The 26252-nt window shown below is 39.0% G+C and overlaps 3 protein-coding genes and 1 long non-coding RNA gene across 8 annotated transcripts; 2 read left to right on the top strand and 2 right to left on the bottom strand.

Moving 5' to 3' along the window:
- Window positions 1–877: 877 nt before the first annotated feature.
- Window positions 878–2046, top strand: LOC130567799 (uncharacterized). Its single transcript, XR_008964651.1, has 2 exons — window positions 878–1102; window positions 1518–2046. It is a non-coding gene; the product is annotated as an uncharacterized LOC130567799 (long non-coding RNA).
- Window positions 2047–2133: 87 nt separating this feature from the next.
- sec22bb (SEC22 homolog B, vesicle trafficking protein b) lies at window positions 2134–10550 on the bottom strand. Of its 2 annotated transcripts, XM_057356196.1 has the most exons (6): window positions 10516–10550; window positions 10352–10431; window positions 7189–7298; window positions 6341–6501; window positions 6117–6263; window positions 2134–6006 (listed from the first exon to the last, which is right to left on the bottom strand). In XM_057356196.1, exons 2-6 carry the CDS (start codon window positions 10424–10426, stop codon window positions 5852–5854), a joined length of 648 nt encoding a protein of 215 aa, XP_057212179.1. In that variant the 5' UTR covers window positions 10427–10431; window positions 10516–10550; the 3' UTR covers window positions 2134–5851. The 2 variants fall into 2 exon arrangements, with proteins under 2 accessions (XP_057212179.1, XP_057212180.1); XM_057356197.1 differs by lacking the exons at window positions 10352–10431; window positions 10516–10550 and adding an exon at window positions 7398–7989.
- Window positions 10551–11363: 813 nt separating this feature from the next.
- On the bottom strand, window positions 11364–18236 carry npl (N-acetylneuraminate pyruvate lyase (dihydrodipicolinate synthase)). 2 transcript variants are annotated; one of them, XM_057356194.1, is made up of 13 exons: window positions 18120–18236; window positions 15483–15616; window positions 15227–15294; window positions 15059–15132; window positions 14793–14880; window positions 14631–14688; window positions 14348–14423; window positions 14106–14198; window positions 13819–13967; window positions 13526–13572; window positions 13133–13217; window positions 12921–12960; window positions 11364–12210 (listed from the first exon to the last, which is right to left on the bottom strand). In XM_057356194.1, the coding sequence occupies exons 3-13, from the start codon at window positions 15292–15294 to the stop codon at window positions 12065–12067; spliced, it is 924 nt and encodes a 307-aa protein (XP_057212177.1). In that variant the 5' UTR covers window positions 15483–15616; window positions 18120–18236; the 3' UTR covers window positions 11364–12064. The 2 variants fall into 2 exon arrangements, with proteins under 2 accessions (XP_057212177.1, XP_057212178.1); XM_057356195.1 differs by having other exon boundaries at window positions 15478–15616.
- Window positions 18237–18678: 442 nt separating this feature from the next.
- edem3 (ER degradation enhancer, mannosidase alpha-like 3) lies at window positions 18679–26237 on the top strand. Of its 3 annotated transcripts, XM_057356191.1 has the most exons (21): window positions 18679–18806; window positions 18900–18945; window positions 19602–19702; window positions 19824–19863; window positions 19971–20083; window positions 20188–20338; window positions 20814–20948; window positions 21394–21499; window positions 21601–21698; window positions 21780–21905; window positions 21996–22079; window positions 22207–22290; window positions 22622–22746; window positions 22930–23101; window positions 23278–23423; window positions 23552–23696; window positions 23886–24077; window positions 24209–24374; window positions 24540–24725; window positions 24948–24995; window positions 25150–26237. In XM_057356191.1, the coding sequence occupies exons 1-21, from the start codon at window positions 18685–18687 to the stop codon at window positions 25437–25439; spliced, it is 2676 nt and encodes an 891-aa protein (XP_057212174.1). In that variant the 5' UTR covers window positions 18679–18684; the 3' UTR covers window positions 25440–26237. The 3 variants fall into 3 exon arrangements, with proteins under 3 accessions (XP_057212174.1, XP_057212175.1, XP_057212176.1); XM_057356192.1 differs by lacking the exon at window positions 24948–24995; XM_057356193.1 differs by lacking the exon at window positions 22207–22290.
- The last annotated feature ends 15 nt before the right edge of the window (window positions 26238–26252 follow it).

Here is a 26252-nt window from a genome sequence, read left to right on the forward strand (position 1 = left end):
GATATCAAAGATGTGATGTTAAATCACTATGCAAAATACTTAAGTAATTTTTTCCCGAATAAAAATTCTGTAATCATTTACAAGCCGTTGAGTTGTTCCAAATCTACATAAATTTCTTTGTTCTGATGAGCACAGAGAAAGATATTTGGAAGAATGCTTATAACCAAACTGTTCTTGGACCCCATTGACTACCATAGATTGTTCTATTGAACAAAAAAGAAGATATTTTGAAGAATGTAGGACAGCAAACAGTTCTGGGCCACTTTTGACTACCATTGTCATTTTTCCTACTATGGTAGTCAATAAGGTTCAAGAACTGTTTGGTTACAAGAATTCGTCCAAAAATTTTTCTCTGTGTTCAACCAAACAAAGAAATTTATACAGATTTGGAACAACTAGAAAGTGAGTAATTCATGACAGAATAACAAAAGTTTGGGGTGAACTATCCCTTTAAGCTGGGAGAGAAAAAACAATAATATTGGAAAATCTCAAAATAGTTTAACAGGAATTCATTACCTATTACTTCTCTGACAACTAACATGCCTACAAACTGTTCAGGGCCCTCGACAGCGTGTGCGCGCCCATAATCAGTTTATAGTGTGTTTAGTACAAGTGCTGTATCTCCAACCCCTGATCACACCAAGTATTTTAATTCAATCGGCCTCATTTTCACATGACTGTCACGCACCCCAGCAGCCATGGAAACAGAAAAGAGAGAGAAGGGAAGAAGGCAGGCGAGAATGACCAAAAGAGGGAGTGTCAAAATGCACCCTCTGCCTTCTTTGGTTTTACCATTATAGCCATGTCCTCTTTCTGAAGTCTTCTGGTGTGAATGCAAACCCTATCAGACAGGGGCGGTTCTGGGGGGGGCAGAGGGGGCCAGTGCCCCTGTGTCAGCACACTTGGCACCCCACTGGCCCCCCTAAATCTGGAATCGTTTCTGGAATTTTTTACCACAACCGAGCAATTTCGGGTGCAATGCACAGTTTGTCCTGCGAGTGGCAGTAACGATGCTTGTGTGCCAAAAGGAAGATTACGCAAGCAAGACGCAAACAATGTCGAGTCTGTGCGTCTTCAGCAAGATTACGTCTACATCATACAGGTAATGGAAATATTTTGTAAATATATAACGAAAATGCATATCATTACACATCATATTAAAATACTGACCTATATTTTCCGGTGTTGCGCATGTTAAATATACATAGGCTATAAAGCAGTCGTGACTCGTGCCTATACAAAGAATCAGCTGCTTCCAGAGAACGCGTAACGCACTATAGAAATTTTATTTGTTAATGAAATGAGATCAAATGCAACTTACATTTATTGGGGTGAATGTTTGATAAAATGCACTTTTGCCTTATAATTAAAATAAATGGTCTGTCATTCCCAAGGAATTAGCAGAGTTCAAGTAATCAATACAGTTTATTCTATACTGTCCTGTATATTACTTGTGGTGTATTTGAGAGTCGAGCTATAGGTTTCATTTACACATTTTCATAATTTTCCATTTGCAGTTAAAATGAAGAGAAAAATCCTAAGGATAATGTCCTTTTTTAATAAGAAAACTAAAGATAATAGTCAGTCAAGGCTGGAGAAAGAAGATGCTTCTGAAAAAGAGTCAGAAATGCACAAAAGTTTAGAGAATGAAGAAAGTCCAGTAGAACAGAGGACCCATCAGCAAGGTGATTTAGTTGTGCAGAGAGACAACTTTTGTAACCCTGAAATTCCATGTGAAAAACATGAGTTTTTACAAGAGTATTTAGTTAACATGGCATTCACATGAAAGTGTGCCAAAACCACATATATCACATGTGAAAATTTTGAAATTCATGTTTTTTTTCTTTGTGTAAAGGAAATACCTGATAATGTGACTCATGTTAAGATGACTGCTTAAGTTGATTTTTGGATATCTTGTTTATGGGTAGTTTTTCATTTATGTATGTACATTTAAGATGCAGAAAAGTGCCTAAATGTTATTATTGTTGTCATTGTTATTTTGACTATATACAATGTGTTGTGAAATAAATGACCATGGAACATTAATTTGAGCTGAACTTGTTTTATTAGCTTATTAGTTTACTTCTAGAGAAAACAGTAATACATGACAGTGAAAAATGACTCATGACACATGTTAGTGTGCACCCTAAAAGCCCCCATTAAGTTGATAATCAACTTAATGCAAACACCTCCCCACCCACACAAACTCACAGGGTGTAAGATAAGGGTCTTCGGCAGAGGTGAGAGAGAGAGAAACAAAAAAAAACATGCAACTTTACCCTCAGGTCAAAAAAAGACAGAGAATTTTTATCTAAAAGGAAGGATGTTAAGCTTTGAAAGGGGATTTTGTTAACAAAATCTAGTTACTTAAAAAATTGTTTCTTTGATGGCAGAGGCAAGACAAAACAACTAAGAGGTCTTTAAACTCTCAGGCCAAGATTGCTTTTATGGATAGAAAGGAGGAGCAGGGACCCCTGGTGCATATTGTATAAAAGCACTTTCAATAGTTCACCCAAAAATGAAAATTCTGTCATTATTTACTCACCCTTGTCATTTCAAACCTGTACGACTTTCTGTCTTTTTGAAGAATGTTGGTAACCGACAAAGGTGCCACCCATTCCCTTCTATTGTATGGACACAAAACCAATGCAAGTCCATGGGTACCACCATTGTTCGGTCAACATAAATTATCTTCTTTTGTGTAGAAAGTCACACAGGTTTAAAATGACAAGAGAGTGAGTAATAATGACAGAATCATCATTTTTGGGTGAACTGTCCCTTTAAGTCAGGCATATAACATATAGGCCCGGTTTCACAGACACGGCTTAGCTCAAGACAGGACTATGCCTTAGTTGAATTAAGATATTTATGTTGCTTTTACAAAAATGCCTTAGAGGAATACATTACTGGTGTGCATCTTGAGACAAAACAATGGCACTGACATATTTTAAGATATTTCTGGGCAAGTTATATTCAGTTATGTCAGGTCAAACATTCATTTTAGTCTGGGACTAGCCTTAAGCCTTGTCTGTGAAACCGGGCCATATAGTACCACACGAAAGGGTTCACATACTTTGTTATGATGCTTACATTAGACATTAAATATCAAATAAAATAATTTTAATATAATATTTATTTGTAGCATGCAAAGTCATATAGGCTACTGGTAACATTCTACATTCCATGTTTATTTTAATGTACTGACTTTATGCTCTTCGTTTTGAATAATATTATAATTTTTACATTTATTCCTTCCATTTGTGTCTGATGCCCAGGTTTACTTTTCAAAACATAAATTGATATTAAACAGTAATTGAAGGACCCCCTGATAAGGACCCTCGGTCTATGTCAAAATGACCGTGAAAACTGAGCCTACAAATGTGATCTTATACCGAAAACCAACCACAAAGAGTGAAGCATGAGATGCAACTGATCTACCATGACCATCACTTCTGATACACCTCGTGATCTTACAAAGAACACGACTACTACACACACACACACTCAGAACATGCTAAACATAAAAATAGTGCATACCTAATAGGGCAGCAGTTCCAAAAAATGGACTAAAGCAGATCTACATTATTTAACACCTGGCTGGCACACAGAACTGAACAGTTTCTTATGAAAGATAAGAACCTCGAGTTGCCCAGCAGAGTTCAAGGCCTGACAGCGTTTATCAACAGGTCACCCTCAGCAGACCTCCGCTAACTTCCCCTCTCCAGAGAGAACGCGAGGGGTGAAGAGTTGAGACGCAGAGCTGTGGTCGATGATGCACGCTACTATGGCAGCTTCTCTTTTCGTCTGTGCCCACTTCCTGAACACATGCAGACAGATCGGGGCAAAAACGTCAGCGTTTTGTTCTCTCTGCAAGGATGGTTAGCACATTTTCTTGCTTCCAGTCTCTTAAATGAGCTTTTGCGTTTCCGTTTTGCTAACAAACTTTGCACAATGACTCAAAACAAGAGCGAAATTTTTATTAGACGCTTTGGGACACAGTTGGGCGCACTCTGGTGGATACGTGTGAAAGGACAGGATTTATGGGACCATCACATTTTCTAAAGCCAGTCTTATGGCCTGCCAGGAAAAAGCTGAAATCTGATTGCTTAACTTAGTTAAGAATTAGTAATTAAAAATATGAATTAAATGTAAATTTAAAGTAATATCATTAAACATAACAGTGTAAAACAAGGTGTGCTCCAAAGTTTTAATAGGGGCGGTTTCCCGGACAGGGATTAGCTAAAACCAGGACTAGACCTTAGTTAGATTAGTTTCATTTTAAATATTAAAAATACTTTACAAAATACATTACTGGTGTGCATCTTGAGACAAAACAATCGCACTGATATATGTTAAGATATGTTAGTGCAAGTTGTTTTCGATCAAGACACCTCCAACATTTAGTTTAGTCTGGGACTAGGTTTAAGCCCTGTCCAGGAAACCACGCCACAGGGTCAGGGCTTTGTTCAAATCCATAATCCCAATTATGAGCAAAAGTAATTCAATAATAACTTTATATTCACTCTTTTCTCTTTAGTGGATGTTCTGGATTCATGTATAAGGAGTGTGTGTAAATGTCAGAAACGTCTTATCACTCAGTTCATCAGGTCATGCTCTTCAACAGCAATTCTAGAAGCAAATTCTTCATGAACCGCGGTTTAGCGAAAACATGCATGTGTGAAAGGCCAGGGGTACCATTACTTAACTATGATTGACAATAAACTTGTAAGGCAACTAGAATAGGCTGCTGTTTAGCAGGATAAAAACACACAAAAGTAAGTGTAATGTATTTGGCTGTTTCTGGGTATAACACAAGACACACAAAAGTGAATGTAAAGGGTACTGACATTCAAAATCTGAGTTTGAATAATTTTATTTATACAGGAGGCTTGGCAAGCTGAATGATTGCTCTTTTGATTAGAATGCATTTCTGTCTCATGAACTGAAACGGACGTCTGTACATGGATGACTGGTCGGATATTAAGTGTTTAGTTCTTCACTGCATGTAGTAAAATACTAATGTAAACTCTGATAAAGGAAGCAAAAGGACGCCAAGTCAGATGTTTGCAACTGTGTAAGGGTAAGTTCCATAGACATAGATAAGCTTGTTTAACAAAATTTCACCCAGATAGCTGCTTCTTATAAAAAGTAGCAGGCCACCACTCTCAATGACGCTTATTTTATAGATATTGAGTAATTTAACACGACTGTAAATCTCTTCAATGCGGTTCAAGCGCTGTGTGTTATGCAACTTTGGTCAACATTTTCTAAATGCTGTGGGTTGATTTTGAAACAACAAAATTTCGAATTTGTATCCAATTAAGACAACTTTAAACTAAGACTAACGCTATTTCATTCAAAAGATTTGAGAAATAAAACGTTTCTCTATTTCTTTAAAGAACTCATAAACGTCCACTGTTTGGAAGAACAGAGCATTAAACGTTCAGTGGAAGTGGTAGCCCACCCACTCTCAAACCCACAATGTGCTGAATCAACAAATCTAAATTAAAATACGTATGTCATTGAACCATTAACTCCAGGGTTTGTTGCTCTATGCTTCAGCTGTACAGTATATACGATCTTTTACAGACAAAACACGCCTTTTACTCTCTTTCATTCACACACATCCATTACTCACTCCAAGCAAACTTCTGTGTAGTTCTTAAAACAAAGATCAGTGAGAATCAGGTTAGGGACTCAACGGCCTGTTAAGGAAGGAAAGTGCCTTGTCCAACAGTCTTTAAGAACAGGCCCAGCGCTATAAAACACAACGTGAGCTTGTTGTCGCTTGACAGTCTGTCTGCTCTTCACCTGTAACTTTCTCAAGAGCCCCTCCACACATCTTCTACACTCACAGCCACCAGAAGCGCACATATACGATAAGCATGATGAAGAAGACTCCGCCCGCAGCTAGCTTAGCGTACGTGGAGCGCGTATTCAGGTACTTAGCATCGCTCCTGTATTTCTTAGACAGGCTGGAGAGGTTGCTGGCCTTAGAGTCCAACGCTGAAGAAAAATAAAGAAGAAACGAACAAGTGAGATATTTTACTTGTAAAACACTGACTCTACCCATTCTAAAATTGAATTGCATTCAGTAAAACATAAGAAGTGTTTACCAGATAAGGCTTCTCCTCTCTGCAGAACTTCTTCTATGTTGGCCACCATGATCCTTTGAACATCCTGCAGCTCTGTGTTAATGTTGCTCAGGTTTCTGCGTGCTCTACTGTCAATGTATGACTTTTTGGTCTTCTGAATATACGTATCTATGGATAGGTGAAAAGTATTAGGAAACTAATGATGTTCTGAAGTTCTGAAACTGATGGAAAACGAAGGCCATTACCAAACTCTATGAAAGAGTAGGGCCTGGAGACCGCGGGCACCTTCTTCCCATGTTGTTCATGAAACTCTGCTTGTAGGTCTTCCAGATAAGCAAAAGCTAGCTTCTTTGGAAACCCAGCTTCACATAGCACCAGATAGCAAACTCCACTCTCTATGAAATAGCTTTGAGAAAAGGTCAAGAGATGCTTTAAAGGGGTCATATGACATGGCTAAAACAAATATTATTGTTTGTTTTAGATGTAATGCAATGTGTTTACACGATTTAAGGTTCAAAAAAGCTGTATTTTCCACATACCATGGATGTTTGTATCTCCTCTTTGCCCTGCCTCTCTGAAACGCGCAGATTTTTTACAAAGCTCATCGCTCTGAAAAGCGAGGTGTGCTATGATTGGCCAGTTAACCAGTGCGTAAGTGATTGGTCGAATACTGCAAGCGTTTGACGGAAATGTAACGCCTCTTACCATATTTGGAAAATCAGGTTCCAAAGCAATTATACTGACTATACTAAGGTATGCCCACCTTACTTGCGTATACATTTGGGCGGTCTTAGTCAAATCATACCACAAACTGACGTAGATTTGTGGGGGTGTGGTTACACGAGGCGTTTCAGGCAGGTCTGGGTGAGCATTCGCTTTGAGATAGAATGCATCTTTTGTTCCGACACATTCATTTTTACAATTTTACGTGTCTAATACATGCATGGGCAACTTATAACACACCAAAGACACAGAAAAACACATATTCGCGCAATATGACCCCTTTATTGAAATAAATACATATCACTCCGTTTTTTGTAAATGGCACATTTTAGCTATTGGTATCGTGTGGTGTATTTGCCATTATACTTACTGAAAGGCCATTGAACCAGCCTCTAGGGTGCATCGGGTGGGACTCTGTTCGTTCAGCTTCCGGAAGAGCTGTTTGGCTTGGCTCTGATATTGCTGGAGGTCTCTGCCCATCTGAAGACAGACGTGCAAATTAGACCCAATAACAAACTCACTTTTACATTAGTACATGTGACTCGATCCTCTTCAGACAAAGTCTAAAGGTGAACAAACCTTTTCACTTCCCTTCATTGCAGCATGAAAGGGGGAAAAGTAAAGACGTTAGACCTTAAGGTAAAATGCTGGGTACCTACACGATACACTGCAAACTACTTTTTTCAAGAGCACATCCAGGGAAAGTCTCACTGTTCTCTAATCTAAAACCAAATATACCGCAAGCCAGAATAGATGTGTTTGATCCTCAAAATCCTTAAATAAAGATTTTGAAAGACCACCCTTAACCTACAGTTAAAGGAAAAGTTCACCTCAAAATCAAAATTGTGTTATTTTTACGTTCAACATGTTTTAAGACCTCCCGGCATCTTCGGAACACAAATAAAGTTCTTTTAGGTGACATCAGAGAGATTTCCAAGCCTCCTCATAGACATCATGGTTACAGTTGAGCGGATGGACCAATTTAACGATGTCTTTAGTACTTTTCTGGACCTTGACAACAACTATAACCATGATGTCTATTTAGGAGGCCTGGAAATCTCTCGGACGTCACCTAAATAAGCATGGGCCGAATACCGGTTTCAAGGTATACCGAGGTTTGAAAGAGTCAAGGTTTCAAAACCACTCAAATTTTCTGTGATACCGTTTCTAAGGTATGAGCTGTGTTTATACAAAAATAAATAATTAAGTCATGTAATGCAATGTAGGATGTTTAGGCCTAATTTATGACAAAAATACATTTTTTGAAAGAGTCTTATAATTTCAAGGCTTTATTTTTACCTGACATATATGTTCTATGAATGTTGGTTAAAGGAGCCATGAATAAAAAACCACAATTTTAACCCGAGATTTTGTTGTATAAGAGGGAATCGTATTCAAGCTAACATCCTGTAAGTGTCAGAACTGAAAACGCCCTTGTTACTGAAATTACAACCGTTATTGACACCAGGCTCAGCGAACGCCAGGTCCTGGAATGCACCTATCTATAGGTTGAACACTGCCTCCACAGAAAAATATCAACGACTACTTCTCTAGCCCCGCCCACTGGTTCTTGAATGACTTTAGCCACACATAGTACACACTCCCGCATTTGTGATGATCGACAAACTGGTAACCATAGAGACATATTTTTCGGCTAAAGATTTGTTTTGTCCGTAAATTTAAACTAAACTGCTGATATGCCCTGTGTTGTGTTTATGCTCGGAAGGCTCCATCACACAGCGCTCTTTTGCTGTGTTGCCATGTTTGTTATTAATAAGCATGTTTATGCTTGTCGTTTGGTCTTAGATCCAAAAGCCTCAGCACTTAGGTCTTAATAAATGGTCTGTTGCAGATTTTAAGAATTATTGGTCTTATAAAATATATAAACAATTAGCATTTTAAGGTTTGTTTTTGTCTTGTCTTTATTTGCTTATTTTTTCTGTGAAGATCTGTCACTTTAGCGAAGGGCTCCCGAGGGCGGCTAGCCCCGTGTCATATGTGCAAAAGTGAGGACTTGTTTCGACCAAGCAACAAACATGCAACATTGTGCAGCACCTGGTTGTGGAAGAACAGTCGCTTCCTTCGGATTCTGATATTAGGAATGCGTGGTTGAAGTTTATTTTTAAGTACGTTCCTGCTCACGTGGGTGAAACATTGAGCATTTGTTCGCGTAATTTCACCATTGATTCCTTTGGGAACACAGCACTGGATTTGCGGAGAGACTAAAATTAAAGAGCAGTGCTGTGCAGTCAATATTGGATCCGACAGGAATGGAGCAGCAATCTTATGTGAGTAAAACATATTTGTACTATGCGTCACTATTGCTTTGTTAGAGATCGCTTGATATGTCCTGATAATGTGTAACCTAACATTACGTGTCTAACCAAATTCACAGAAGGCTCCAACTAAGTTTACTACGCAAGCTGCTATCCAATCATAACAGTGGGCGTTTACTTCCAAGTCTTCAATGCAGCCCGCCCATTTAAACAGAGCGTTTGACGAGACGACCTCAAAACCTGGGTAGAAAATAGCCTATTACTTATTGATTTTGATGTTTTCGAATGTAAAAACCACGCGAACATCATAAGTAGACCTCATACAACAGTATAAAACAATAAACAAGCCCAGTTCAGGACACCTTTAAACTTAAAAATAAAATGTACTTGTGTCCAGTTGAAAAGTTGTTGTTTGTATACGCAGACATTTGAAATAACACATTTTAGTGTTGAAATAGCAATACCATGAAACCGTGACACTTTTGCGAGATGTTATCATACCGTCAAAATATCATACCGGCCCATGCCTACACCTAAAATATCTTTATTTGTGTTCTGAAGCGCCGGGAGATCTTAAAACATGTTGAACGTCGTGTGGGTGAGTAAAAAAACACAATTTTTATTTTGAGGAGAACTTTTCCTTTAACAGCAGTTTAGCTCTAGATGGGGAAGTGAGGGGTTAATTTAAATTTACTGAGTTAAAGGGACAAAGGAATCACATAGTTTGTGCAAAAGTATCAGATCGTCAAACATCCTCTGAATTTCGAAATAATAGGGGTTTCAAAAATACATACTGTAATTCACTGGTGTCTTTGAACACGCAAAATATATTTTGTTTGATAGTATGTCAAATTGGTCAACTAAATACAAAGCACAACATGTACCACATTACTGGTTCGCATGCGACTTTAAATTCCATATAAGAAATATAATTATACCTGAATTATCATGTAGGGGTAGCTTTTTAAATTCAGATACCATCAATAATAGAAATTTTAGAAAAACATATTTTATTAGAAAAAACTTGTATCAAGATTTCGCACACTGCAATCTGAACGTTTAAATGTCAAATTAAATAGCTTTACGGATTCTCCCTGTAAACCCATATCAAAATTAACCATGGTTAACATGTAGTAAATTAGTTGGATTGGTTATTATTGAATTTTCTCTATTTTCAAGGCATTGTTCGTTGATCTGTCACAAACTGTCCTCTCCTGTCATTCTCACTAACGTAAAGAAGTGATTGGGCACAGATACCTGCTCGTCCTCCTGCATTGAAGCGGCCAGCGGCAGTCCATCCGCCAGACGGGCGATCATTGTCAGCAGCACCATTTTGCCTAATACGAGATTAAAAAACGATATACGTGAAACAGATAAAACAGCTGTACAAAATGTCTATGTAGGGATTACAGCTTCACAACCCTCAGTACGCTGAGCTGGCCGGAAATACGTGAATGTTTAGTGTCGCTCTATTTTTGTCCCGCCGGGTTTTACTTTTAAACCCACAATCATTGGTTCCGCATAAACTGGAGAGATGTGTGGATTAAGGCATATGTTTAAATGTTGTATATCTGTAGAAATAATAATTGATAGTATTTAGCTGAATAAACATTATTCATGTGCTACTTTAGCCTAAATTTAGACTGTTTAATAATGTTCAATCTTTAATGTCGAAATTTCTCCAATGGCGTAACTAATTGTGAAATGTGAAACTTTTACCCAGTATGTGGTGTAACTGGCTATGATGATATTCGATTCTGAAGAATGTTAAGCATAAAATTAGTTTTCAAAAAAGTACAAACTACAACTTTAAGATAAATGAGCACAGTAAAAATATGTATCTTGATTAATTTTGTTTAAGGTCTTCATCATAACACACAAAGTAGCACTGTGCATTCAAGTAGTAAATTGACACTGACGTGTGAAATAAGACTTGCAGGTGCAGCGAACAGACACAAGAGGGCAGCATTTCTCAAATGTGTCTGTTGAAGGAAGAGTTTAATCTAAAATGTTGTCATGACTTGAATTTTGAGGAGCTTGGATGTCAGTGTCAGATACAAATTCTCTCCAGATACAAATTCTCTCCAGACTGGGAGAAAACGGCTAGTGTTGTAATACAACAGTACGTTAGTACTGTGTAGTCAGCATTAAACGTGATGGGTGATGACAGTACAGTCCTGGGCATTATGTGGTCACAGTCTTCATAAGACATGACATGGCACTCCTACAATTCAGTATTTTTATTGTAATTATTTTTTGAAAGTTTAAATTTTAAATACAATCTACAGCCTGAAACAGAACAACACAGAATGTTTAAACACATGACTGATATTTAATTACTTTCATTTTAATGTAAACATATTTCTTGAAATACAAAAATTTTCCCTGTATTGTGTTATTACAAAATGATACAAAAATGTGAGTTACATGTGCAAATATGAATTTAGTGTATTAATAGTACAGTAGTACGATAGTACAGTATCAGTTCTAGTAACTTGATAAAAGGTTAATACATTGATTCTATTCTGCATGTCAGAGCAGTGGATTTTCATACTTGCAGTACACGTTTTGCAAGAAATGCCTTACAGTACAAGTTTTGTGAGGAATGTAATTTGTTACAAACTGTAGAAATGCTTTGATAAGCGTCTTACACAAGGGTGCAATAGTGACACAGCAAGAGCTGTGGAACTGACCTCAGTCGCCAATTAATGTAACAGTCATTACATTAATCACCAAAAACAATACAATATTAAAATATTAAGAAAGTTCAGAAAGAAATAATTATTTCATTTTTCTGTGGTTATAGGAAAAACATAAAACAATAAAAGATCAAGCGTATAACATACAAAATGTACATTTCAGAAAAGTAAATTTCAACTGTGTATGTATAAAAATTCTTTACAAATTCAGCAATTTTAAGGTCATTAGCACTGTTGATTAAGTCAAACCTGTCTTCTGAACTTTGTAAAGTTATGTTAAACAAAAGGAGTCCTTGATTTTCTGTGCTATAGTCTGGGCCTTTGAGATGGGGCAGGGCAGCATTGGAAGACGGGGAGGACCCAGCGCTAACCCTGACAGTTCACTCATCACCTGTTTATTCACGGCCACATCAAAACCTGTACAGCACAAATGTTTCAAATCAAGTGAGGTTAATGCAATCACTTAATGAAGAGTTTCCTGAAATATACACGAGAACAACAAAGCTATGCCAAACTGAGACCTACACAGGGCTGGCGCCAAGGGGGGCACGCGCGGGCCATGACCGCCCCCGAATTTGTGTTATTCTTGTTCACTTGTACGGAAAATAGCATCCTGCACGAGTTGTAAGTGTGCCCTTGCACAAATGTGGTAGTTTTGACTTTTTTTGTATTAATGATGCTGATTGTGTGCCCTCCCACTGGGAGCCACTTGCTCCCCTGTTAGTAGTGGTCTGGCGCCGACTCTGGACCTACAGTTGTACTCAAGGTTATTTTAGTTTACTAAAATTAAAACTTTGAAAACGTTTCTGTTCATTGAAATTAAATAAAATATTGACCTAAATTAAAAAAAAAACTGAAATAAGTTTAAAGCACTAAATTTATAATAATAAACAAAAACTAAATTAAAAATTAATTAATCTTATATAGCAACATAAAAAATTACACAATGACAAAAGCAAATACCAAAATTGCTAAAACTTTAAGTAAAATGAACATAAAAACTTATGAAACTTGTATTTATGAAAAATAAAAGCTAATTAAAAATATTTATAAAACTAAGTAAAACTAAAATCAAAACTATAAGAACTCTGGCTGTACTGTAAGTATGGGGAAAATGGTCAACTCACCAAGGTTCTTGGCAAATGTGATAACGTCCATACATTTAAACTATAAGAAAAAACAAATGATTAAATGCTGCGGTTAAAACTATAGAGTAAATCATAAGATTACGGTAACACTGTTAACGGATGAATGAAATGATTGAACAGCAAAAGTGGATGTAAAAACACATGTAATAAAGCCAAACAGATGCACACATAACATGGGACGGGTAAGATACCTGTATGTCTCTGGCCTGCGTCATGTTTCCCTCATCAAAAGCAGAAAGCATTTGCTTCATTTTGCATCCGAGGTAGTTATATGTGCTGAAGGAGAGAGAGTGTTGAGATTTTTTATACCTCCTCAGTTACAAGAATGTGCGAACAGGCACTGTTTTTGTTTGGAATCCATTGTTAAGCCAATCTTTGTAACTAGATTCTCAAACATGTGTGAAACTGTTAGCAGAATACTAACTGTTAAAATAACAACCAATTACAACAAAGAGGTCACACTATTGTCAAACAGCATTTCATGATAACTAAGTCCTGAAAAAGAAGTTAAAGGGCTGAAATTCTACACTGCACGAGTCATGCTGAATGGAGAAGCTTGAAGATGCCGCGATGTTGACACTTACCTTCCTACAGCTCCATGAACACCCAGTACCAAAGCACCCAAGAGTTGCTGAAGCACAAAGTGTTGAATAAAAACATTTCACACAGGTTAAAACACCAAATGATATCCATAAAACTGTTGTTTTATAAAAATGTTTTTCTTGTTTCTGCAGGTACAACTTTAATTATTTTGCTTATAGTCAATATGTCTCATGTACAGCTGCTTTGTAACAATGAAAATTGTAAAAGCGCTATATAAATAAAGTTGAGTTGAGTTGTAAAAATCAAAATGCATTAGATTAATGAGATGTCATACTTCATCTACTCCATACAGGACAGACCAGTTGTGGGACTGGCTGTAACAGACACACTGTCCAAGGTCCCTAAGGTCAGTTCCACTGTATTTCACTCCCTTAAACGAGGGAATCATCTTCTCAATGCCATTAAGCACATCAGCCACTTCCACTGGAAGACAAAAAGAAGGAGTTCAGTTGGGTAGAGGGTCAAAACAGAGAGAAATCAAATACTAAATTATAGATAAAACGAATCTCTAAAATGTCACAGTAAAAACTGATCGACAGTAATGATGATGGTTTCACTTACAAGCAACTCCAGTCATGCTTGGAATATGATAATAATATAGCGGAAGATCTGGAGCAGAGGCTCCCACTTCCTTTAGAAACATCCTCAATGCATCTGAGAAAAAGAGGAAGGTGTGGTATGGCAGACATGAGAAAGAACAGTTGACTATATCTTTAAGAATGATTTTAAATTTTAAATAGACATCAAGTAAAGCAGTAAAAAAGAAAAATGTGAGAAATTAGAAAAAGTGAAAAATTAAAAACCTGCATTAGTGGGTTTGAAGTAGGAAGGGGAGATTACTGCTATACCATCCGCCCCTATACTGGAGGCATGCTGAGCCTACAGGAAACAAGAAAAACATCCACTCAGCATTTTGAATCAGTCACGAGGAGTGAACTACCTGTTAATTTGTACCTACATAAAAAATATGTATTACACAAAAACAGTCTTAGTTCGAATGTTTTTTTGGGTGCTGTTGTTATATTAAAAAATGCAGGATTGCATTTAAAAAATGGCATGTGAAGTAAAAGAAAAGTGTGTGCTCACCAGTTCTTGAGTATCTTTTATACTCATACAGCCAACATGAACTATAACCTGCTCGAGTCTGAACACACACAAACACATAGTCACAACAAAAGTCTTCTCCCTCTAACAACTATTACATTTCATCAGAAAATGTAACAATTTTGTGTATTATACATAACTCACTTGCCCTTGCCCTGTAGGCACCATTCGGCAGCAAGACGCTTTCTTTCATCCACAGTAAAAGAACAAGCTTCACCTGTTGTGCCATTTACTTTTCAAAAGAAGATGGAGTTAATTACAAAATATAAAAATTACTTAACACACTTACTGGGAAATGACGTACAGTAAAGCAGCTTTCTTTACCCCAAACTATTATATTTAATGGAAAAATGTTGTATAATTTACACAATGTTTTATTACACAAGAATGCAATTACAGCTTTAACTTACCAAACACCTTCTTGACACTCTGTTTCTCTGTAAGATAATCAATGTATGACCCAATAACAGAGAGATTAATCGCCCTGAAGAACAACAAGGAGTAAAAAAACAGATCAATGATCACAGTTGGACCTCATGTAAATAGTATTTTTTTTTTGAGAGGATTCAAATTTTTACCCATCTGTAGTGAGAGGTGTGAATGTAGCTGCCACGAGCCCAGTAAGCTTTTTCATGTCGCGAGACATCTTTGAATAAACATCAATGAAACAACACGAAATTAAACCGTGTTAACGTTACTCATCATTGGACATGACATGTCATTCATTATGTTGAGGCTTTCGATAGACATGGAAAGTCGACCTATTTTTTTTAGTTATTAAACTTTTAATTTACTGTGTGCCATAACAGCAAAAAAGAATGCAACTTACAGTACCTTTTCTTTCCCGTGAGCTGAATAAGCTTTTTTCCAGGGCTCGGGCTGTACTGCACTTGCAACTGAATCGACAACTGTATATTGTTTTGCCAGTTACGTCACATCACGAGGAAGTCATGTGAGATGCGTGCAAGCTGTGAAATGTAGTTTTTTTTGTCATTTTTGTCTGAAAACCACCTTAATTAAAAATAAAAATTGCACCCTGGCCATTTTGCGTTTATGGACATTATTAAAATTATATTACGAATTCAAACCATTACATAAACTAGGTTACGTTTCTTTGGCAAATTTCCTGTATACTTTATACAAATAATACATTCAGTATATTTCCTGACGTTATTACGAATATTGTACTAATAAAAGAGTAACATTTGTTAGTTGAATGAGAAATACATTATTTTTTCTCAGGGCGCCACTTGGGGCAAGTAGGCAAGGGGTCTCTATGGCGTTAGAAGTTGGACAAAACTACTGTATGTGAGCGTGTAAATACAGCGCGCAAGCAGATTACAGCTGCGCGGGCACACTGAAAACCCTCGCGCGTAAAATGTAAACCTGTAGAGATCGCAAATCTCTAACTTGAACACAAAAACCAAGATTGTGCACGTAAATCAAGACGTACGAGGGGAAATAACAAACCCCCGAGTCAAAGCAGTCGCTCGCGCACAGTATTGACTACACGCACAAATGCTACTTACGCGCGCGCGAGCTGGGATTCTTCATGCGCGCGAGTCATTTTGACTTTGGCACTAAGGGGGCGGGACACTGCGATTTTGTGACAACAAATGCCATTGGCCCTGCTCCTTTCTGGAACTCCCGTTGTGATTGGCTGTTGCTGCCGCCCTCAAGTCGATGACAGAACAGGAGAGATGGCAGGATATAACATTATATTACAATTTAACATAGACCTAAGGATTTTTAACATCAACCCTGAGTCTTGTCATCACTTCAAGAGTGTTATTAGTTTAGAGACATTGTACCACCCTTTAAATAATAATTGTAATTCACATTTGATTGTGACACTTATCAGCTGTTCCTTAAATATCAGTTATTTCTAAATAGTTCAAATCCGATATGTGCATCCCCTGTACCTTCATTTTACATTTACAATAAAACGCAATATGACATAAACACCTCCCTTAAGTAGTCTTGGAGCATTGCCTGTGTACTTTTGACTGAATTGTTTATCCCTTTGACAAGTACAATGTCAAATGTCAATGTCAAAAATAATGAGAAAAAAACTGGACATAAAATGCAAATTTGAAATATTTTATTAGCTCATTTTTACTGAATGCAAACCTTCCGCGAGGAAAAGCCGTTTAGTTTCGGTTTTAAAGTAAGAAACGACGTTCAAACGTCACGAACAGGCAAATTGGTTTAATAATTTGTAAATATAATGTCATATATGTTATTAAAAGACATATTTATAATTATTTTGTGTAATGTGTAATATTATATATGTGTAATAAATGTGTAATATTAAACTGCTCCTCTCAAAATGATTTGCAGCATCCGGGTTACAGGGTGTTATTAGTTTTGAGCGGTCCGGTCCCTTGGGAATGTCGCGACTGGCCAATCAGAATCAAGCATTCAAATGAGCCGTGTAATAAGTTTAACTAATAAATACATACAGCCAGGCTATGTATAGTTATGAAACTCTGACTGACCTCAAGTTAAAATGATTAGTCTCGAAACTAATGGATTCATCAGACAAACGACTGCCCATTATGAAACGTAAGCAAAACTAGGCTAATAATCCTATTGCCACTTAAGTGATATTAGAGCAGTGGCCAATTTGAGGTGTATTTTGCTGCCATCAAGCTGTTCTTGGCGGCGCTAACAGCCCGGTGATCACGGAGAACTCACACATTAGATTCGCGTCGAGGCCAATTTTAAAATAGGCACTAGTATCTTTATAAATCAACTGCAGATTCTTGGTTTCATATTTAAAATCTTCGATACAAAAACACCACAGTGAAAAAATGGCTTTAGATGTAGGCCAATAGCGATTAAGCTGATGTTGAACAGGCAGCTTTCGTGTCCAATTGAAAAGATCTTTCGGCACTCCCCTACCTTTCGGTACGCCCAGTGCTCCGACCTGCAGACACCCCTGTCTCACTTGGGGCGTGCACTCGGTTTTACCCGGATGCGGATGTTGACGTCCGCCTATGATCTGGCGTCAGCCGTGTGTGTGATCATCATTCACATCATTCACTACGGGATCGTAAGAGAGAACCGTGACCCTATACACCAGACGTAAGACCACTCGTACGGGATTTTTGTTTCATTTGTAGCTGTTTTGGATTCGAGTAAACATCGTATCCACTAATGGCTGGTCGACGGATTTAAGATCGTCTTTATGCTAGTTAATCAGCATGTCTCATTTAGTAACAGCTGTTGTAAAAGGCGAGCTGTCATCGACGGGTTAGGTTAGCCGGTGAGCTAAACAACAAGATTCGCAGATCGCCTTGACAACAATCCATTTCTTCTGGATTAAAAAAAACCTTTTTGCGTGAAGATAGGGCATATCCCTCGCGGTTAAAACGGAGATGAGACTGTAACTGGTTACCCAAGATTTCCACCCTCGGTTTAAGAATCAAGTTATATTTTTGTGAATGAAACCGATCTTGTTAACGTTACCTGTGGTGATGGTTGCTCTTAACAACAAAGCATCGTTTTCCATGGCCCCATCTGGAGCTCCCATCAAGCCTGTCTCTGCTGGGGATCTGTAGGGATGTAGTCTTGTTATTGTTGTATGGCTGATGATCAATATGTCACATGGATGCCCGTGTGTTATTAAGGTGACAGCAGGTGGGGCAACAGAAGCTGTCAGGGAAACAAGAAGGAAGTGTATGAGAATTGACTAGTCAGATCAGTATGTCTTCTTTAATCAAGTTCTACTAGACACTGTTGAAACGAGAAGCATCTCAGAAATGCACCAGAACTGCATCCATCCAAGCAAGACATTTAGATAAGAACGGGAGGTTTAAAGTCACAGTTGGAGCTGTGAATGTTTATCATAAAAAGCTGATACTCTGATGGTACTACATCTGCCTGGAATCTTTCTACATATGGAAGTGATGGAACAACTCATCTAAGACAACAGAGAGTTTGACAGACATCTGCTCAAGGTGTCTATTGAAGTGTACCCTTCATCCGTGTGATGGTGAGGAGTGGTCCATCGTGACACCTGTGGATTAAAGTCATGTTGGGATTGTGGATGCTTCGTTCTGCGACAATGTTGCCTGCTTTTTGGCTGCTGATATTTTTGGGAACCTTCATCAGGCTGTCTGAGACCATGACTAGAGAGGAGAAGAGCAAACTTAGGTAAAGTTTGAGTTAAACTCAAGAGATCACTTGACCTGTAAATGATAACCTCAGAAATGTGTTTGTTCTGACATTGCTTTGCCTTCTTCTCAGGAACCAAGTTCTGGAAATGTTTGACCACGCTTATCAGAATTACATGGTATGTACACACCATACAGTACTGTTTAACTGCTTTTGTGGTTCTTTAAGTACAGAAGTGCATAATATCGTAGAGACTGTTTCTTAAAGGGATAGTTCACCCAAAATTGAAAATTCTGTAATAATTTACTCACCCTCAGGTTGTTCCAAGCCTGTATAAATATATTTGTTCTGCTGAACACAAAGGAAGATATTTGGAAGAATGTTTGTAACCAATCAGACCTCATCCCCTATTTACTGCCATAGTAGGGGAAATAAATACTATGGGAGTCAATGTGGATGAGATCTGTTTAGTTACTGACATTCTTCCGAATAAACTCCGTTGTGTTTAGCAGAACAAAGAAATTTATACAGGTTTGGAACAACCTGAGGGTGAATAAATAAAATTACAGAATTTTCATTTTTGGGTGAACTGTCCCTTTAAAACATATTGTTCCAGCACATAATGTTCCAGAGTTTTTCTTGACACTAATCCCCTCTCACATAATTTGCTAGGTAGAACAGGTTGCAAATCAAACAACGTCTTTACATATAATCATGTGTCTTTGGAATGCGACAGCCTCGTTTCAACTCAAAGAACAAATGCACTCACGAGAGGTCTGATTGTAGATAACAACTGTCTGGTTCCACTTCCATCTCACATTTTTTTGTCTGAAGGACCACGCCTACCCTGCAGACGAGCTGATGCCCTTGACCTGCCGTGGACGAGTGCGTGGACTAGAGCCTAGTCGAGGGGATATAGATGATGCCTTGGGGAAGTAAGTCGTAGACGATAATTAAGTGGACAAGTTTTGAAATTGTAGATCCACAAGTGGCATTGTGATTCATTTGTAATTCATTGAAATGCAGTAAAAAGAAACAGTTCTCCTGTTCTTGCAGGTTCTCGCTCACCCTTGTCGACACACTTGACACTCTTGCGGTAAGTAACACCTTAAGCACAACACGAAACCACACACGCAGACAAATATAAATGTTAACTCACACACCCAGGGTTGTTTGCTTACTGCCTGGTTTGACGCCCCACAGCTGTTGAATAAGACGGTGGAGTTTGAGGAGGCAGTGAGGAGAGTAGTGACCGATGTACGCTTAGATAATGACATCGTGGTGTCTGTATTTGAGACCAATATTCGTGTGCTAGGGTAAGTAATTCTGTACAGTTGTAAATAGTATATGATCTATTTTTAGTCTAATGTGTATAGTGAATTGTGAATTCTTTGGTTGAGTTAAACCTCTGTTCTCTCAGTGGACTGCTGGGGGGTCACTCCATGGCCGTCATGCTGAAGGAAAGCGGTGGAATGGTCTGGTACCGGGATGAACTGCTGCACATGGCCAAAGATCTTGGGCTCAGATTGCTGCCTGCGTTTAACACCAGCAGTGGCCTGCCTTACCCTAGAGTGAGTGATCACACACGTGTACACACATGCAACATGCACGACTGAAATACTATCAGGGGTATGAAAATATGTTCACTTTTCTATGTCCCTGGATTTTCTTTGGACAGTCTATGAAATAGCCTTGTAGTGGTTATAGTGCTAGCTAACACTCTTTCCTGTTTGGCTGTGCTCGGCATGGCAGTGGTTTGTTAAAAATCTGCCTTAGTGGAGTGAATAAGGAGACTGTGACTCCCCACCATAACTGCACAGTCTTATTATCTGCATGACTGTTCCCTTCCTTGTCGGCATTGGCATATTTTACTGGCTTGCAGTTTTGTTGTAAACTTACAAAACATTCTCAGCTTAGTCACCACATTTGCAGTTATTACACAATAGGTCTGTGTTGATGACGTCTTTGTTATCGTAGTGTACTTTAAGGTGTGCTGTATATTTAATTTCAATTATTTTTCTGACATGTGATGGGTTGCATTTACAGGTGAATCTGCGTTATGGAGTCAGAGGACCCGAGACCCGTACAGGCACAGAAACGGACACCTGCACTGCCTGTGCTGGTACACTTATACTGGAATTTGCAGCCCTGAGCCGGTTTACCGGAGATCCCACATTTGAGGTATCAGATCAACATTGCATAATGTTACCAGTTTAATTTTAAGTAGCTAATAGCATTGCTTTTGTGTTCCTATTATTATGTTCTGAAAAGATAATTATTTGAAAACATGACGTTCTGTACATTTCCTGTTTATCTGCATAGTTAAGACCACTAAGTTATCTTCTGTAAATACAAATGTGGTTGTTGCATAACAAACAATGGAGTTATGTAGCCGCAGAATGTTGATTCTCAGAATGTTTGTACTGGTTCAGTCTGCAGAATGTATATTCCAATTAGTTAAGACCTAAATGTACTGTCTGCAAGAAATTATACAACCAAGGGAAACAGATTGCTTATTTTCAGGTCAGGAATGTTTTCTGTGGCTTCGCTGAAAGAGACTTGCGATGACTAATGTATTAAAATAGGCCAATATTTAGGTGTTGTCATTTTGACGTATTGTTCACAGGCCCATGCGAGAAGAGCTCTGGACTTCCTTTGGGAGAAGAGACAGAGGAATAGTAATCTCGTGGGAACAACCATTAACATCCATTCGGGAGAGTGGGTGCGCAGGGGTGAGCCTTACACAAAAATGAAACCAAACAGCGGTGGATGTGTTCACATGTTAAGACAAAGTAGTTTACATTGAAATGTTTTTGTCATTTTTTCCTTACAGATAGCGGAGTTGGCGCAGGCATAGATTCCTATTATGAATATTTGATGAAGGCCTATGTATTACTAGGAGATGACCAATATCTGCAGCGTTTTAATATTGTGAGTATATAAAGTTTTACTTCAATTAGTGGATTTAGGAAAAGTTCTAAACATTTATTGTGATCGCTTGGTATGTTGCAGCACTACGCATCCATAATGAAATATATCAGCCAACCTCCTTTGCTACTGGACGTCCACATCCACAAACCCCTGCTACCGGCCCGCACCTGGATGGACTCCTTGCTTGCATTTTTCCCTGGACTGCAGGTGCAAAATCAGTGTGTCCATTGTCTCTTTCTTTGCATATTGTCAGGAATATGAAAACTTTAAAGATCTGCGCTTCTTGGCTCTTTGCAGGTGTTAAAGGGGGATATTCGGCCAGCCATAGAGACACACGAAATGCTTTATCAAGTCACCAAAAAACATAATTTCCTCCCTGAGGTACAATAGATCCTCTGTTCAGCTGTCTGTCTAAAACTGTTTGAATGTTGTCAACGTGCATGGTTTACAGACTGGCCTTGGCTTTGCTCTACCACCCAACTATCTCTCTTTTGCATCATCTTGTCAGGCGTTCACCACTGATTTCAGGGTTCACTGGGCCCAACATCCCCTACGGCCAGAGTTTGCAGAAAGCACCTACTTTCTTTATAAGGTATAAATGAGCGACCGAGTTTTCAGCCTACTTCCTTGGCGCTAATCATCCAGCAAATGTAATCACATGCGATGTGAAGGGATTCGAGTGATTCAAGTGATTTTTCAGTCAGGACTGAAAGACACTCAATGTTGTGTTGCTTTAAACCTGTATGACTTTTTTAGACATTTTTAGGAACCTTCCCGTACAGTTATGGAGACTGTTCATACTTTCTTCCTATCATGTTGTTTGGTTTTAGACAAGTCAAATGGGTTTGGACAACATGTTTATGATAGAATTTAATTTTGGGGTGAACTATCCCTTTAACGCTGTGTTTCCTTTGTTCTTAAAGGCCACCAAAGATCCGTATTATCTGGAGGCGGGGCGGACCATTCTGGAGAATCTGAACCGCTTCGCTCGAGTTCCCTGTGGATTTGCTGCTATGAAGGATGTGAGGACAGGGAGTCACGAGGACCGGTAATGTTGCTTACGCATGTTGCTTGAGAGATGGTTTATTGGTAATGGTGTTATACAGTTTGACTTGGTTTTGTAAAAGGAGCATTTATGAGTAAAAAGAGGAAATATGATTAAATAAAGGAGTTTCATAACTGAGAGTTTTGTTGTCTCAACAGGCTGACTCACAGCATTTATCTCTTTCAGCATGGACTCTTTCTTCTTGGCGGAGATGTTTAAGTACCTGTTCCTGCTGTTTGCTGAAGAGGAGGATTTGCCTTTTAATGTGGAAGACTACGTCTTTACAACCGAAGCACACCTGCTCCCTCTCTCTCTGTCTACTGCCTCGAACTCAACGCCCCCTGTGGTTGATAATATGGTATTGCACCTCAGCATCATTAGAGTTCTGTGTTGTGTACCTCTAGGTTTTTACTATAACCACTAGTCAGTGTTGAGTTTAATATAAGGAGCTCTTTTGTTTCCGAGTATTCTTTTTATTCTGAGATTTTAGTGGTGTGCTGCTTTCTCAAATTTTATGTCTTTCTGCCACCCCAGGCTGAAGAGGACCTTGATGACTCAAATTTTGAGTGGACTTGCCCCAACACCCAGCTTCTCTTTCCTGACCCTGCCTTCCCACGCAATTTTCGTGAACCAATCAGGAGTGCTGTAGATAAGAGCTCTCCACGCCCGGCGCTCCAACGGTGAGAACGTTTGACCATCTGGACTGTGTTTCTGTAGCATGTTACATGTTCAATAGCGATCGCTAAGACAAGCCTTTTATGTTTGAGATTTCAACATCATTTTGTTTTTGTCTCTCTCTATACTGCAGAGAGCCTGGTATGGGCCTTCCTCCATTGAGGGCTCAGGACTTCATGGCCAATAATCCAGAGCACCTGGACTTGCTGAGACGGATGGGTGTGAGTCTCATCCACCTGAAGGATGGTAGAGTGCAACTCGTTCAGCATGCAACACAGGTAACACACAAGGTCTCTTTTAGAACTTTGAAGGCCCAGTAGATGTTTGCCAACATTCATATGGCATTTAAATGTGTGAATGAAATGAAACAGAATAAATGCTTCAAGTATAGCTAATTAACTTGGTGGCCTGTCAGTCTGTGTTATAATCCAAAAGGAACGCCATCCCACAACTCTCTCCCTCCGCAGGCTGTGAGCGCAGTTGCTGCAGAGGACGGCATGCGTTTCATGCAGGAGATGATGGAGCTTTCCAGCCAGCAGCAGAAAGAGCAGCTTCCTCCACAAGCTGTTCAGATTGTGTCACACCCTTATTTTGGTAGAGTGGTACTGACCGCAGGCCCCGCGCAGTTCGGAGTGGATCTTTTCAAAAGCAGCTCTGGGGTGAGTATGATAACTGTGACCTTGACCTTTCTTGTATCTGTATTCTTTCTGATTTGTTTTTGCTGAAGGGTGTGAATATTAGTCATGCTGTATTGTGTATGCCGTTCTCATCTCTCTTTGCTCTCCCTCAGGTGCGTGGGTTCGTAACCGTAGCCGAGCCCTACAACGGCTGTTCCGAGTTGACTAATGGTGAGATTGTGGCTGGCCGGATTGCTCTGCTGCAGAGGGGCCAGTGCATGTTTGCAGAGAAGGCCAGGCATATTCAGAAAGCTGGGGCCATAGGAGGCATTGTCATCGGTGAGAAACGTTACCACCGATTCATCAAAAACATCTCAGTTTTGCTAATTCTCTTATGAATGGGCCAAGGAGAGCTAACCTTTTTTGGGCTATTTTTTGTTTGGTCATGTATAATACAAAGCATTTTTAATTGTATTTTTCTCTGGTGTGATTATTTTTGTTTAGATGATAATGAGGGCAGCAGCAGTGACACTGCCCCATTATTCCAGATGGCAGGAGATGGGCGGAACACTGATGATGTCACTTTGCCTCTCCTCTTCCTGTTCCACAAAGAAGGCAACATCCTTTTGGAGGCTCTGAAGGAATACAGGGAGGTGGAGGTGCTGCTTAGTGATAAAGCAAGAGACAGAGGTGAGACGCCTCCTAAGACATAGCAGAAGCATGAGATAGTACTTCATTTAATTTTGCTCGATTATCTTTTTTATATTAAGATCTAACTTGAGAAAATAGTGAGAGGTTATGCATGTTGCTCCTTCTGTTTTCATTTTTTTCTTATTCTTCCTTCCCTCAGTATTTGTAACTGTCCTCCTTTTACAATGCTTCTCTTATTTCCTTTCTTTCTTGGATGAGCAGAAGCCATTTTTAAAGGGAAAGCCCTCCCGGGCACCCTCTTGGATGGCAGTAAGTACCTCTCCTCCTTGGGTTTCCCTTTGTGCGTCAAACCCACTTGAAAGATGCTTTGTTTATAACGAAGCTAACACAGGTTTTTGCTTAGTATATTAGGTTTAGATTTTATGCAAACACCATTTATTCAACCACCCTCCTTTCATCATAGGTACGGATGTCACAGAGGAAGAGGACTGCTCCACGCAGGAGAAAGAGCACAGTTCTGACTCCTCTGAACCTCTTGACCAATCACAAGTCACTACTCAGGAACAGGCGGTGGAAGGGCAAGAAAGTGGGGTGGGGCCAGCGGAGGGTGGGGCCAGCAGTTATGTCGCTGTGGACGTAGGGGAGGAGCCTGCAGAGGATGAGGACTCAAGTAGCCGATCGGTGGACTCGCTTATGGCTGATTGGCAGGAGGACTTGGAAGCCTTTAAGCAAATGGAGAAGGATGAGCTTTGACATTCCCATTCGTCTCCTTTTTAGTACAGTATGTCCCAGCCATAGCACAGACTGACGAATCAGTTCTGCCATATATGGAAAATATATCGGACAGGTGTGATTATGAGCGTTGGCTCAAAGAGCTCATTTTCTACAGTCGCTTCTCAGGGTTTATTTGTGATTTTCTCTGATTCAACCTGTAAACTTTAAGAGAAGACTGAAAATTGTATTTTTGGTCTGATTGCACCCACACATTACCTCTTCTCTCTCCGCCCAAACGGTTCTGTCCAGTTTTTGTCTTCTTTCTCACAAATGGATTGCCTGATAATTGATGCACAGGTTTAAATCAACAGTGATTTATTATCTGAAGGACTGATTAATTTAATGGCTGGTTTAACTGTGATGAATTGCTTTTTGCAATAGGATTAATGCTTGGTTTTCTCAATTTGTAGGGTCTTAATCGGCCATAAAAAAGGAAATAAGGAATGATACAAGTATATGTGTATGTTTGAATGTTTGTATGTATGTTTATTGCTTTTGATTAGTAAGAAAATCAGCCTGGACTTGAATTTATTATCCGAAAAAACTGCAGCTTCAAACTTTCCGCATTAAGTATTTAATGGTCTTACACATTCAATCCAGAAAGGGTCTATTTTTGAAAGATATGAGATCTGTCTTTTAAGGAAAAAACATTTGTTTTTCGAGGATAGAGACATGCGATCATTTCTAAAGGTCCGCCAGGGGGCGCAAGTAGACTGGAACATCGTGCCTTGGGGCATGAAACGTGATAAGCTCAATAAAATTGATGAATAATTTTAATATGGTTGCGGATAA

This window comes from Triplophysa rosa, linkage group LG17 (assembly GCF_024868665.1).
Source record: "Triplophysa rosa linkage group LG17, Trosa_1v2, whole genome shotgun sequence".
Classification (NCBI taxonomy): Eukaryota; Metazoa; Chordata; class Actinopteri; order Cypriniformes; family Nemacheilidae; genus Triplophysa; species Triplophysa rosa.

Bases quoted from the DNA above. Each gene is read 5' to 3' on its own strand.
- sec22bb (XM_057356196.1), bottom strand. From the start codon at position 10,426: ATGGTGCTGCTGACAATGATCGCCCGTCTGGCGGATGGACTGCCGCTG. The intron at 7,299-10,351 runs GTATCTGTGCCC...GTCTGTCTTCAG, and splicing joins CAATGCAGGAGGACGAGCAG to ATGGGCAGAGACCTCCAGCA. The intron at 6,007-6,116 runs GTAAACACTTCT...ATTTTTCTTCAG, and splicing joins GAGAGGAGAAGCCTTATCTG to CGTTGGACTCTAAGGCCAGC.
- npl (XM_057356194.1), bottom strand. From the start codon at position 15,294: ATGTCTCGCGACATGAAAAAGCTTACTGGGCTCGTGGCAGCTACATTC. The intron at 14,424-14,630 runs GTGAGCACACAC...TGTTTCCTGTAG, and splicing joins TAAAAGATACTCAAGAACTG to GCTCAGCATGCCTCCAGTAT. The intron at 14,199-14,347 runs GTTTTTAATTTT...TCTTTTTCTCAG, and splicing joins CTTCAAACCCACTAATGCAG to ATGCATTGAGGATGTTTCTA.
- edem3 (XM_057356191.1), top strand. From the start codon at position 18,685: ATGTTGGGATTGTGGATGCTTCGTTCTGCGACAATGTTGCCTGCTTTT. The intron at 22,747-22,929 runs GTAATGTTGCTT...TATCTCTTTCAG, and splicing joins ACAGGGAGTCACGAGGACCG to CATGGACTCTTTCTTCTTGG. The intron at 24,996-25,149 runs GTAAGTACCTCT...CTTTCATCATAG, and splicing joins GGGCACCCTCTTGGATGGCA to GTACGGATGTCACAGAGGAA.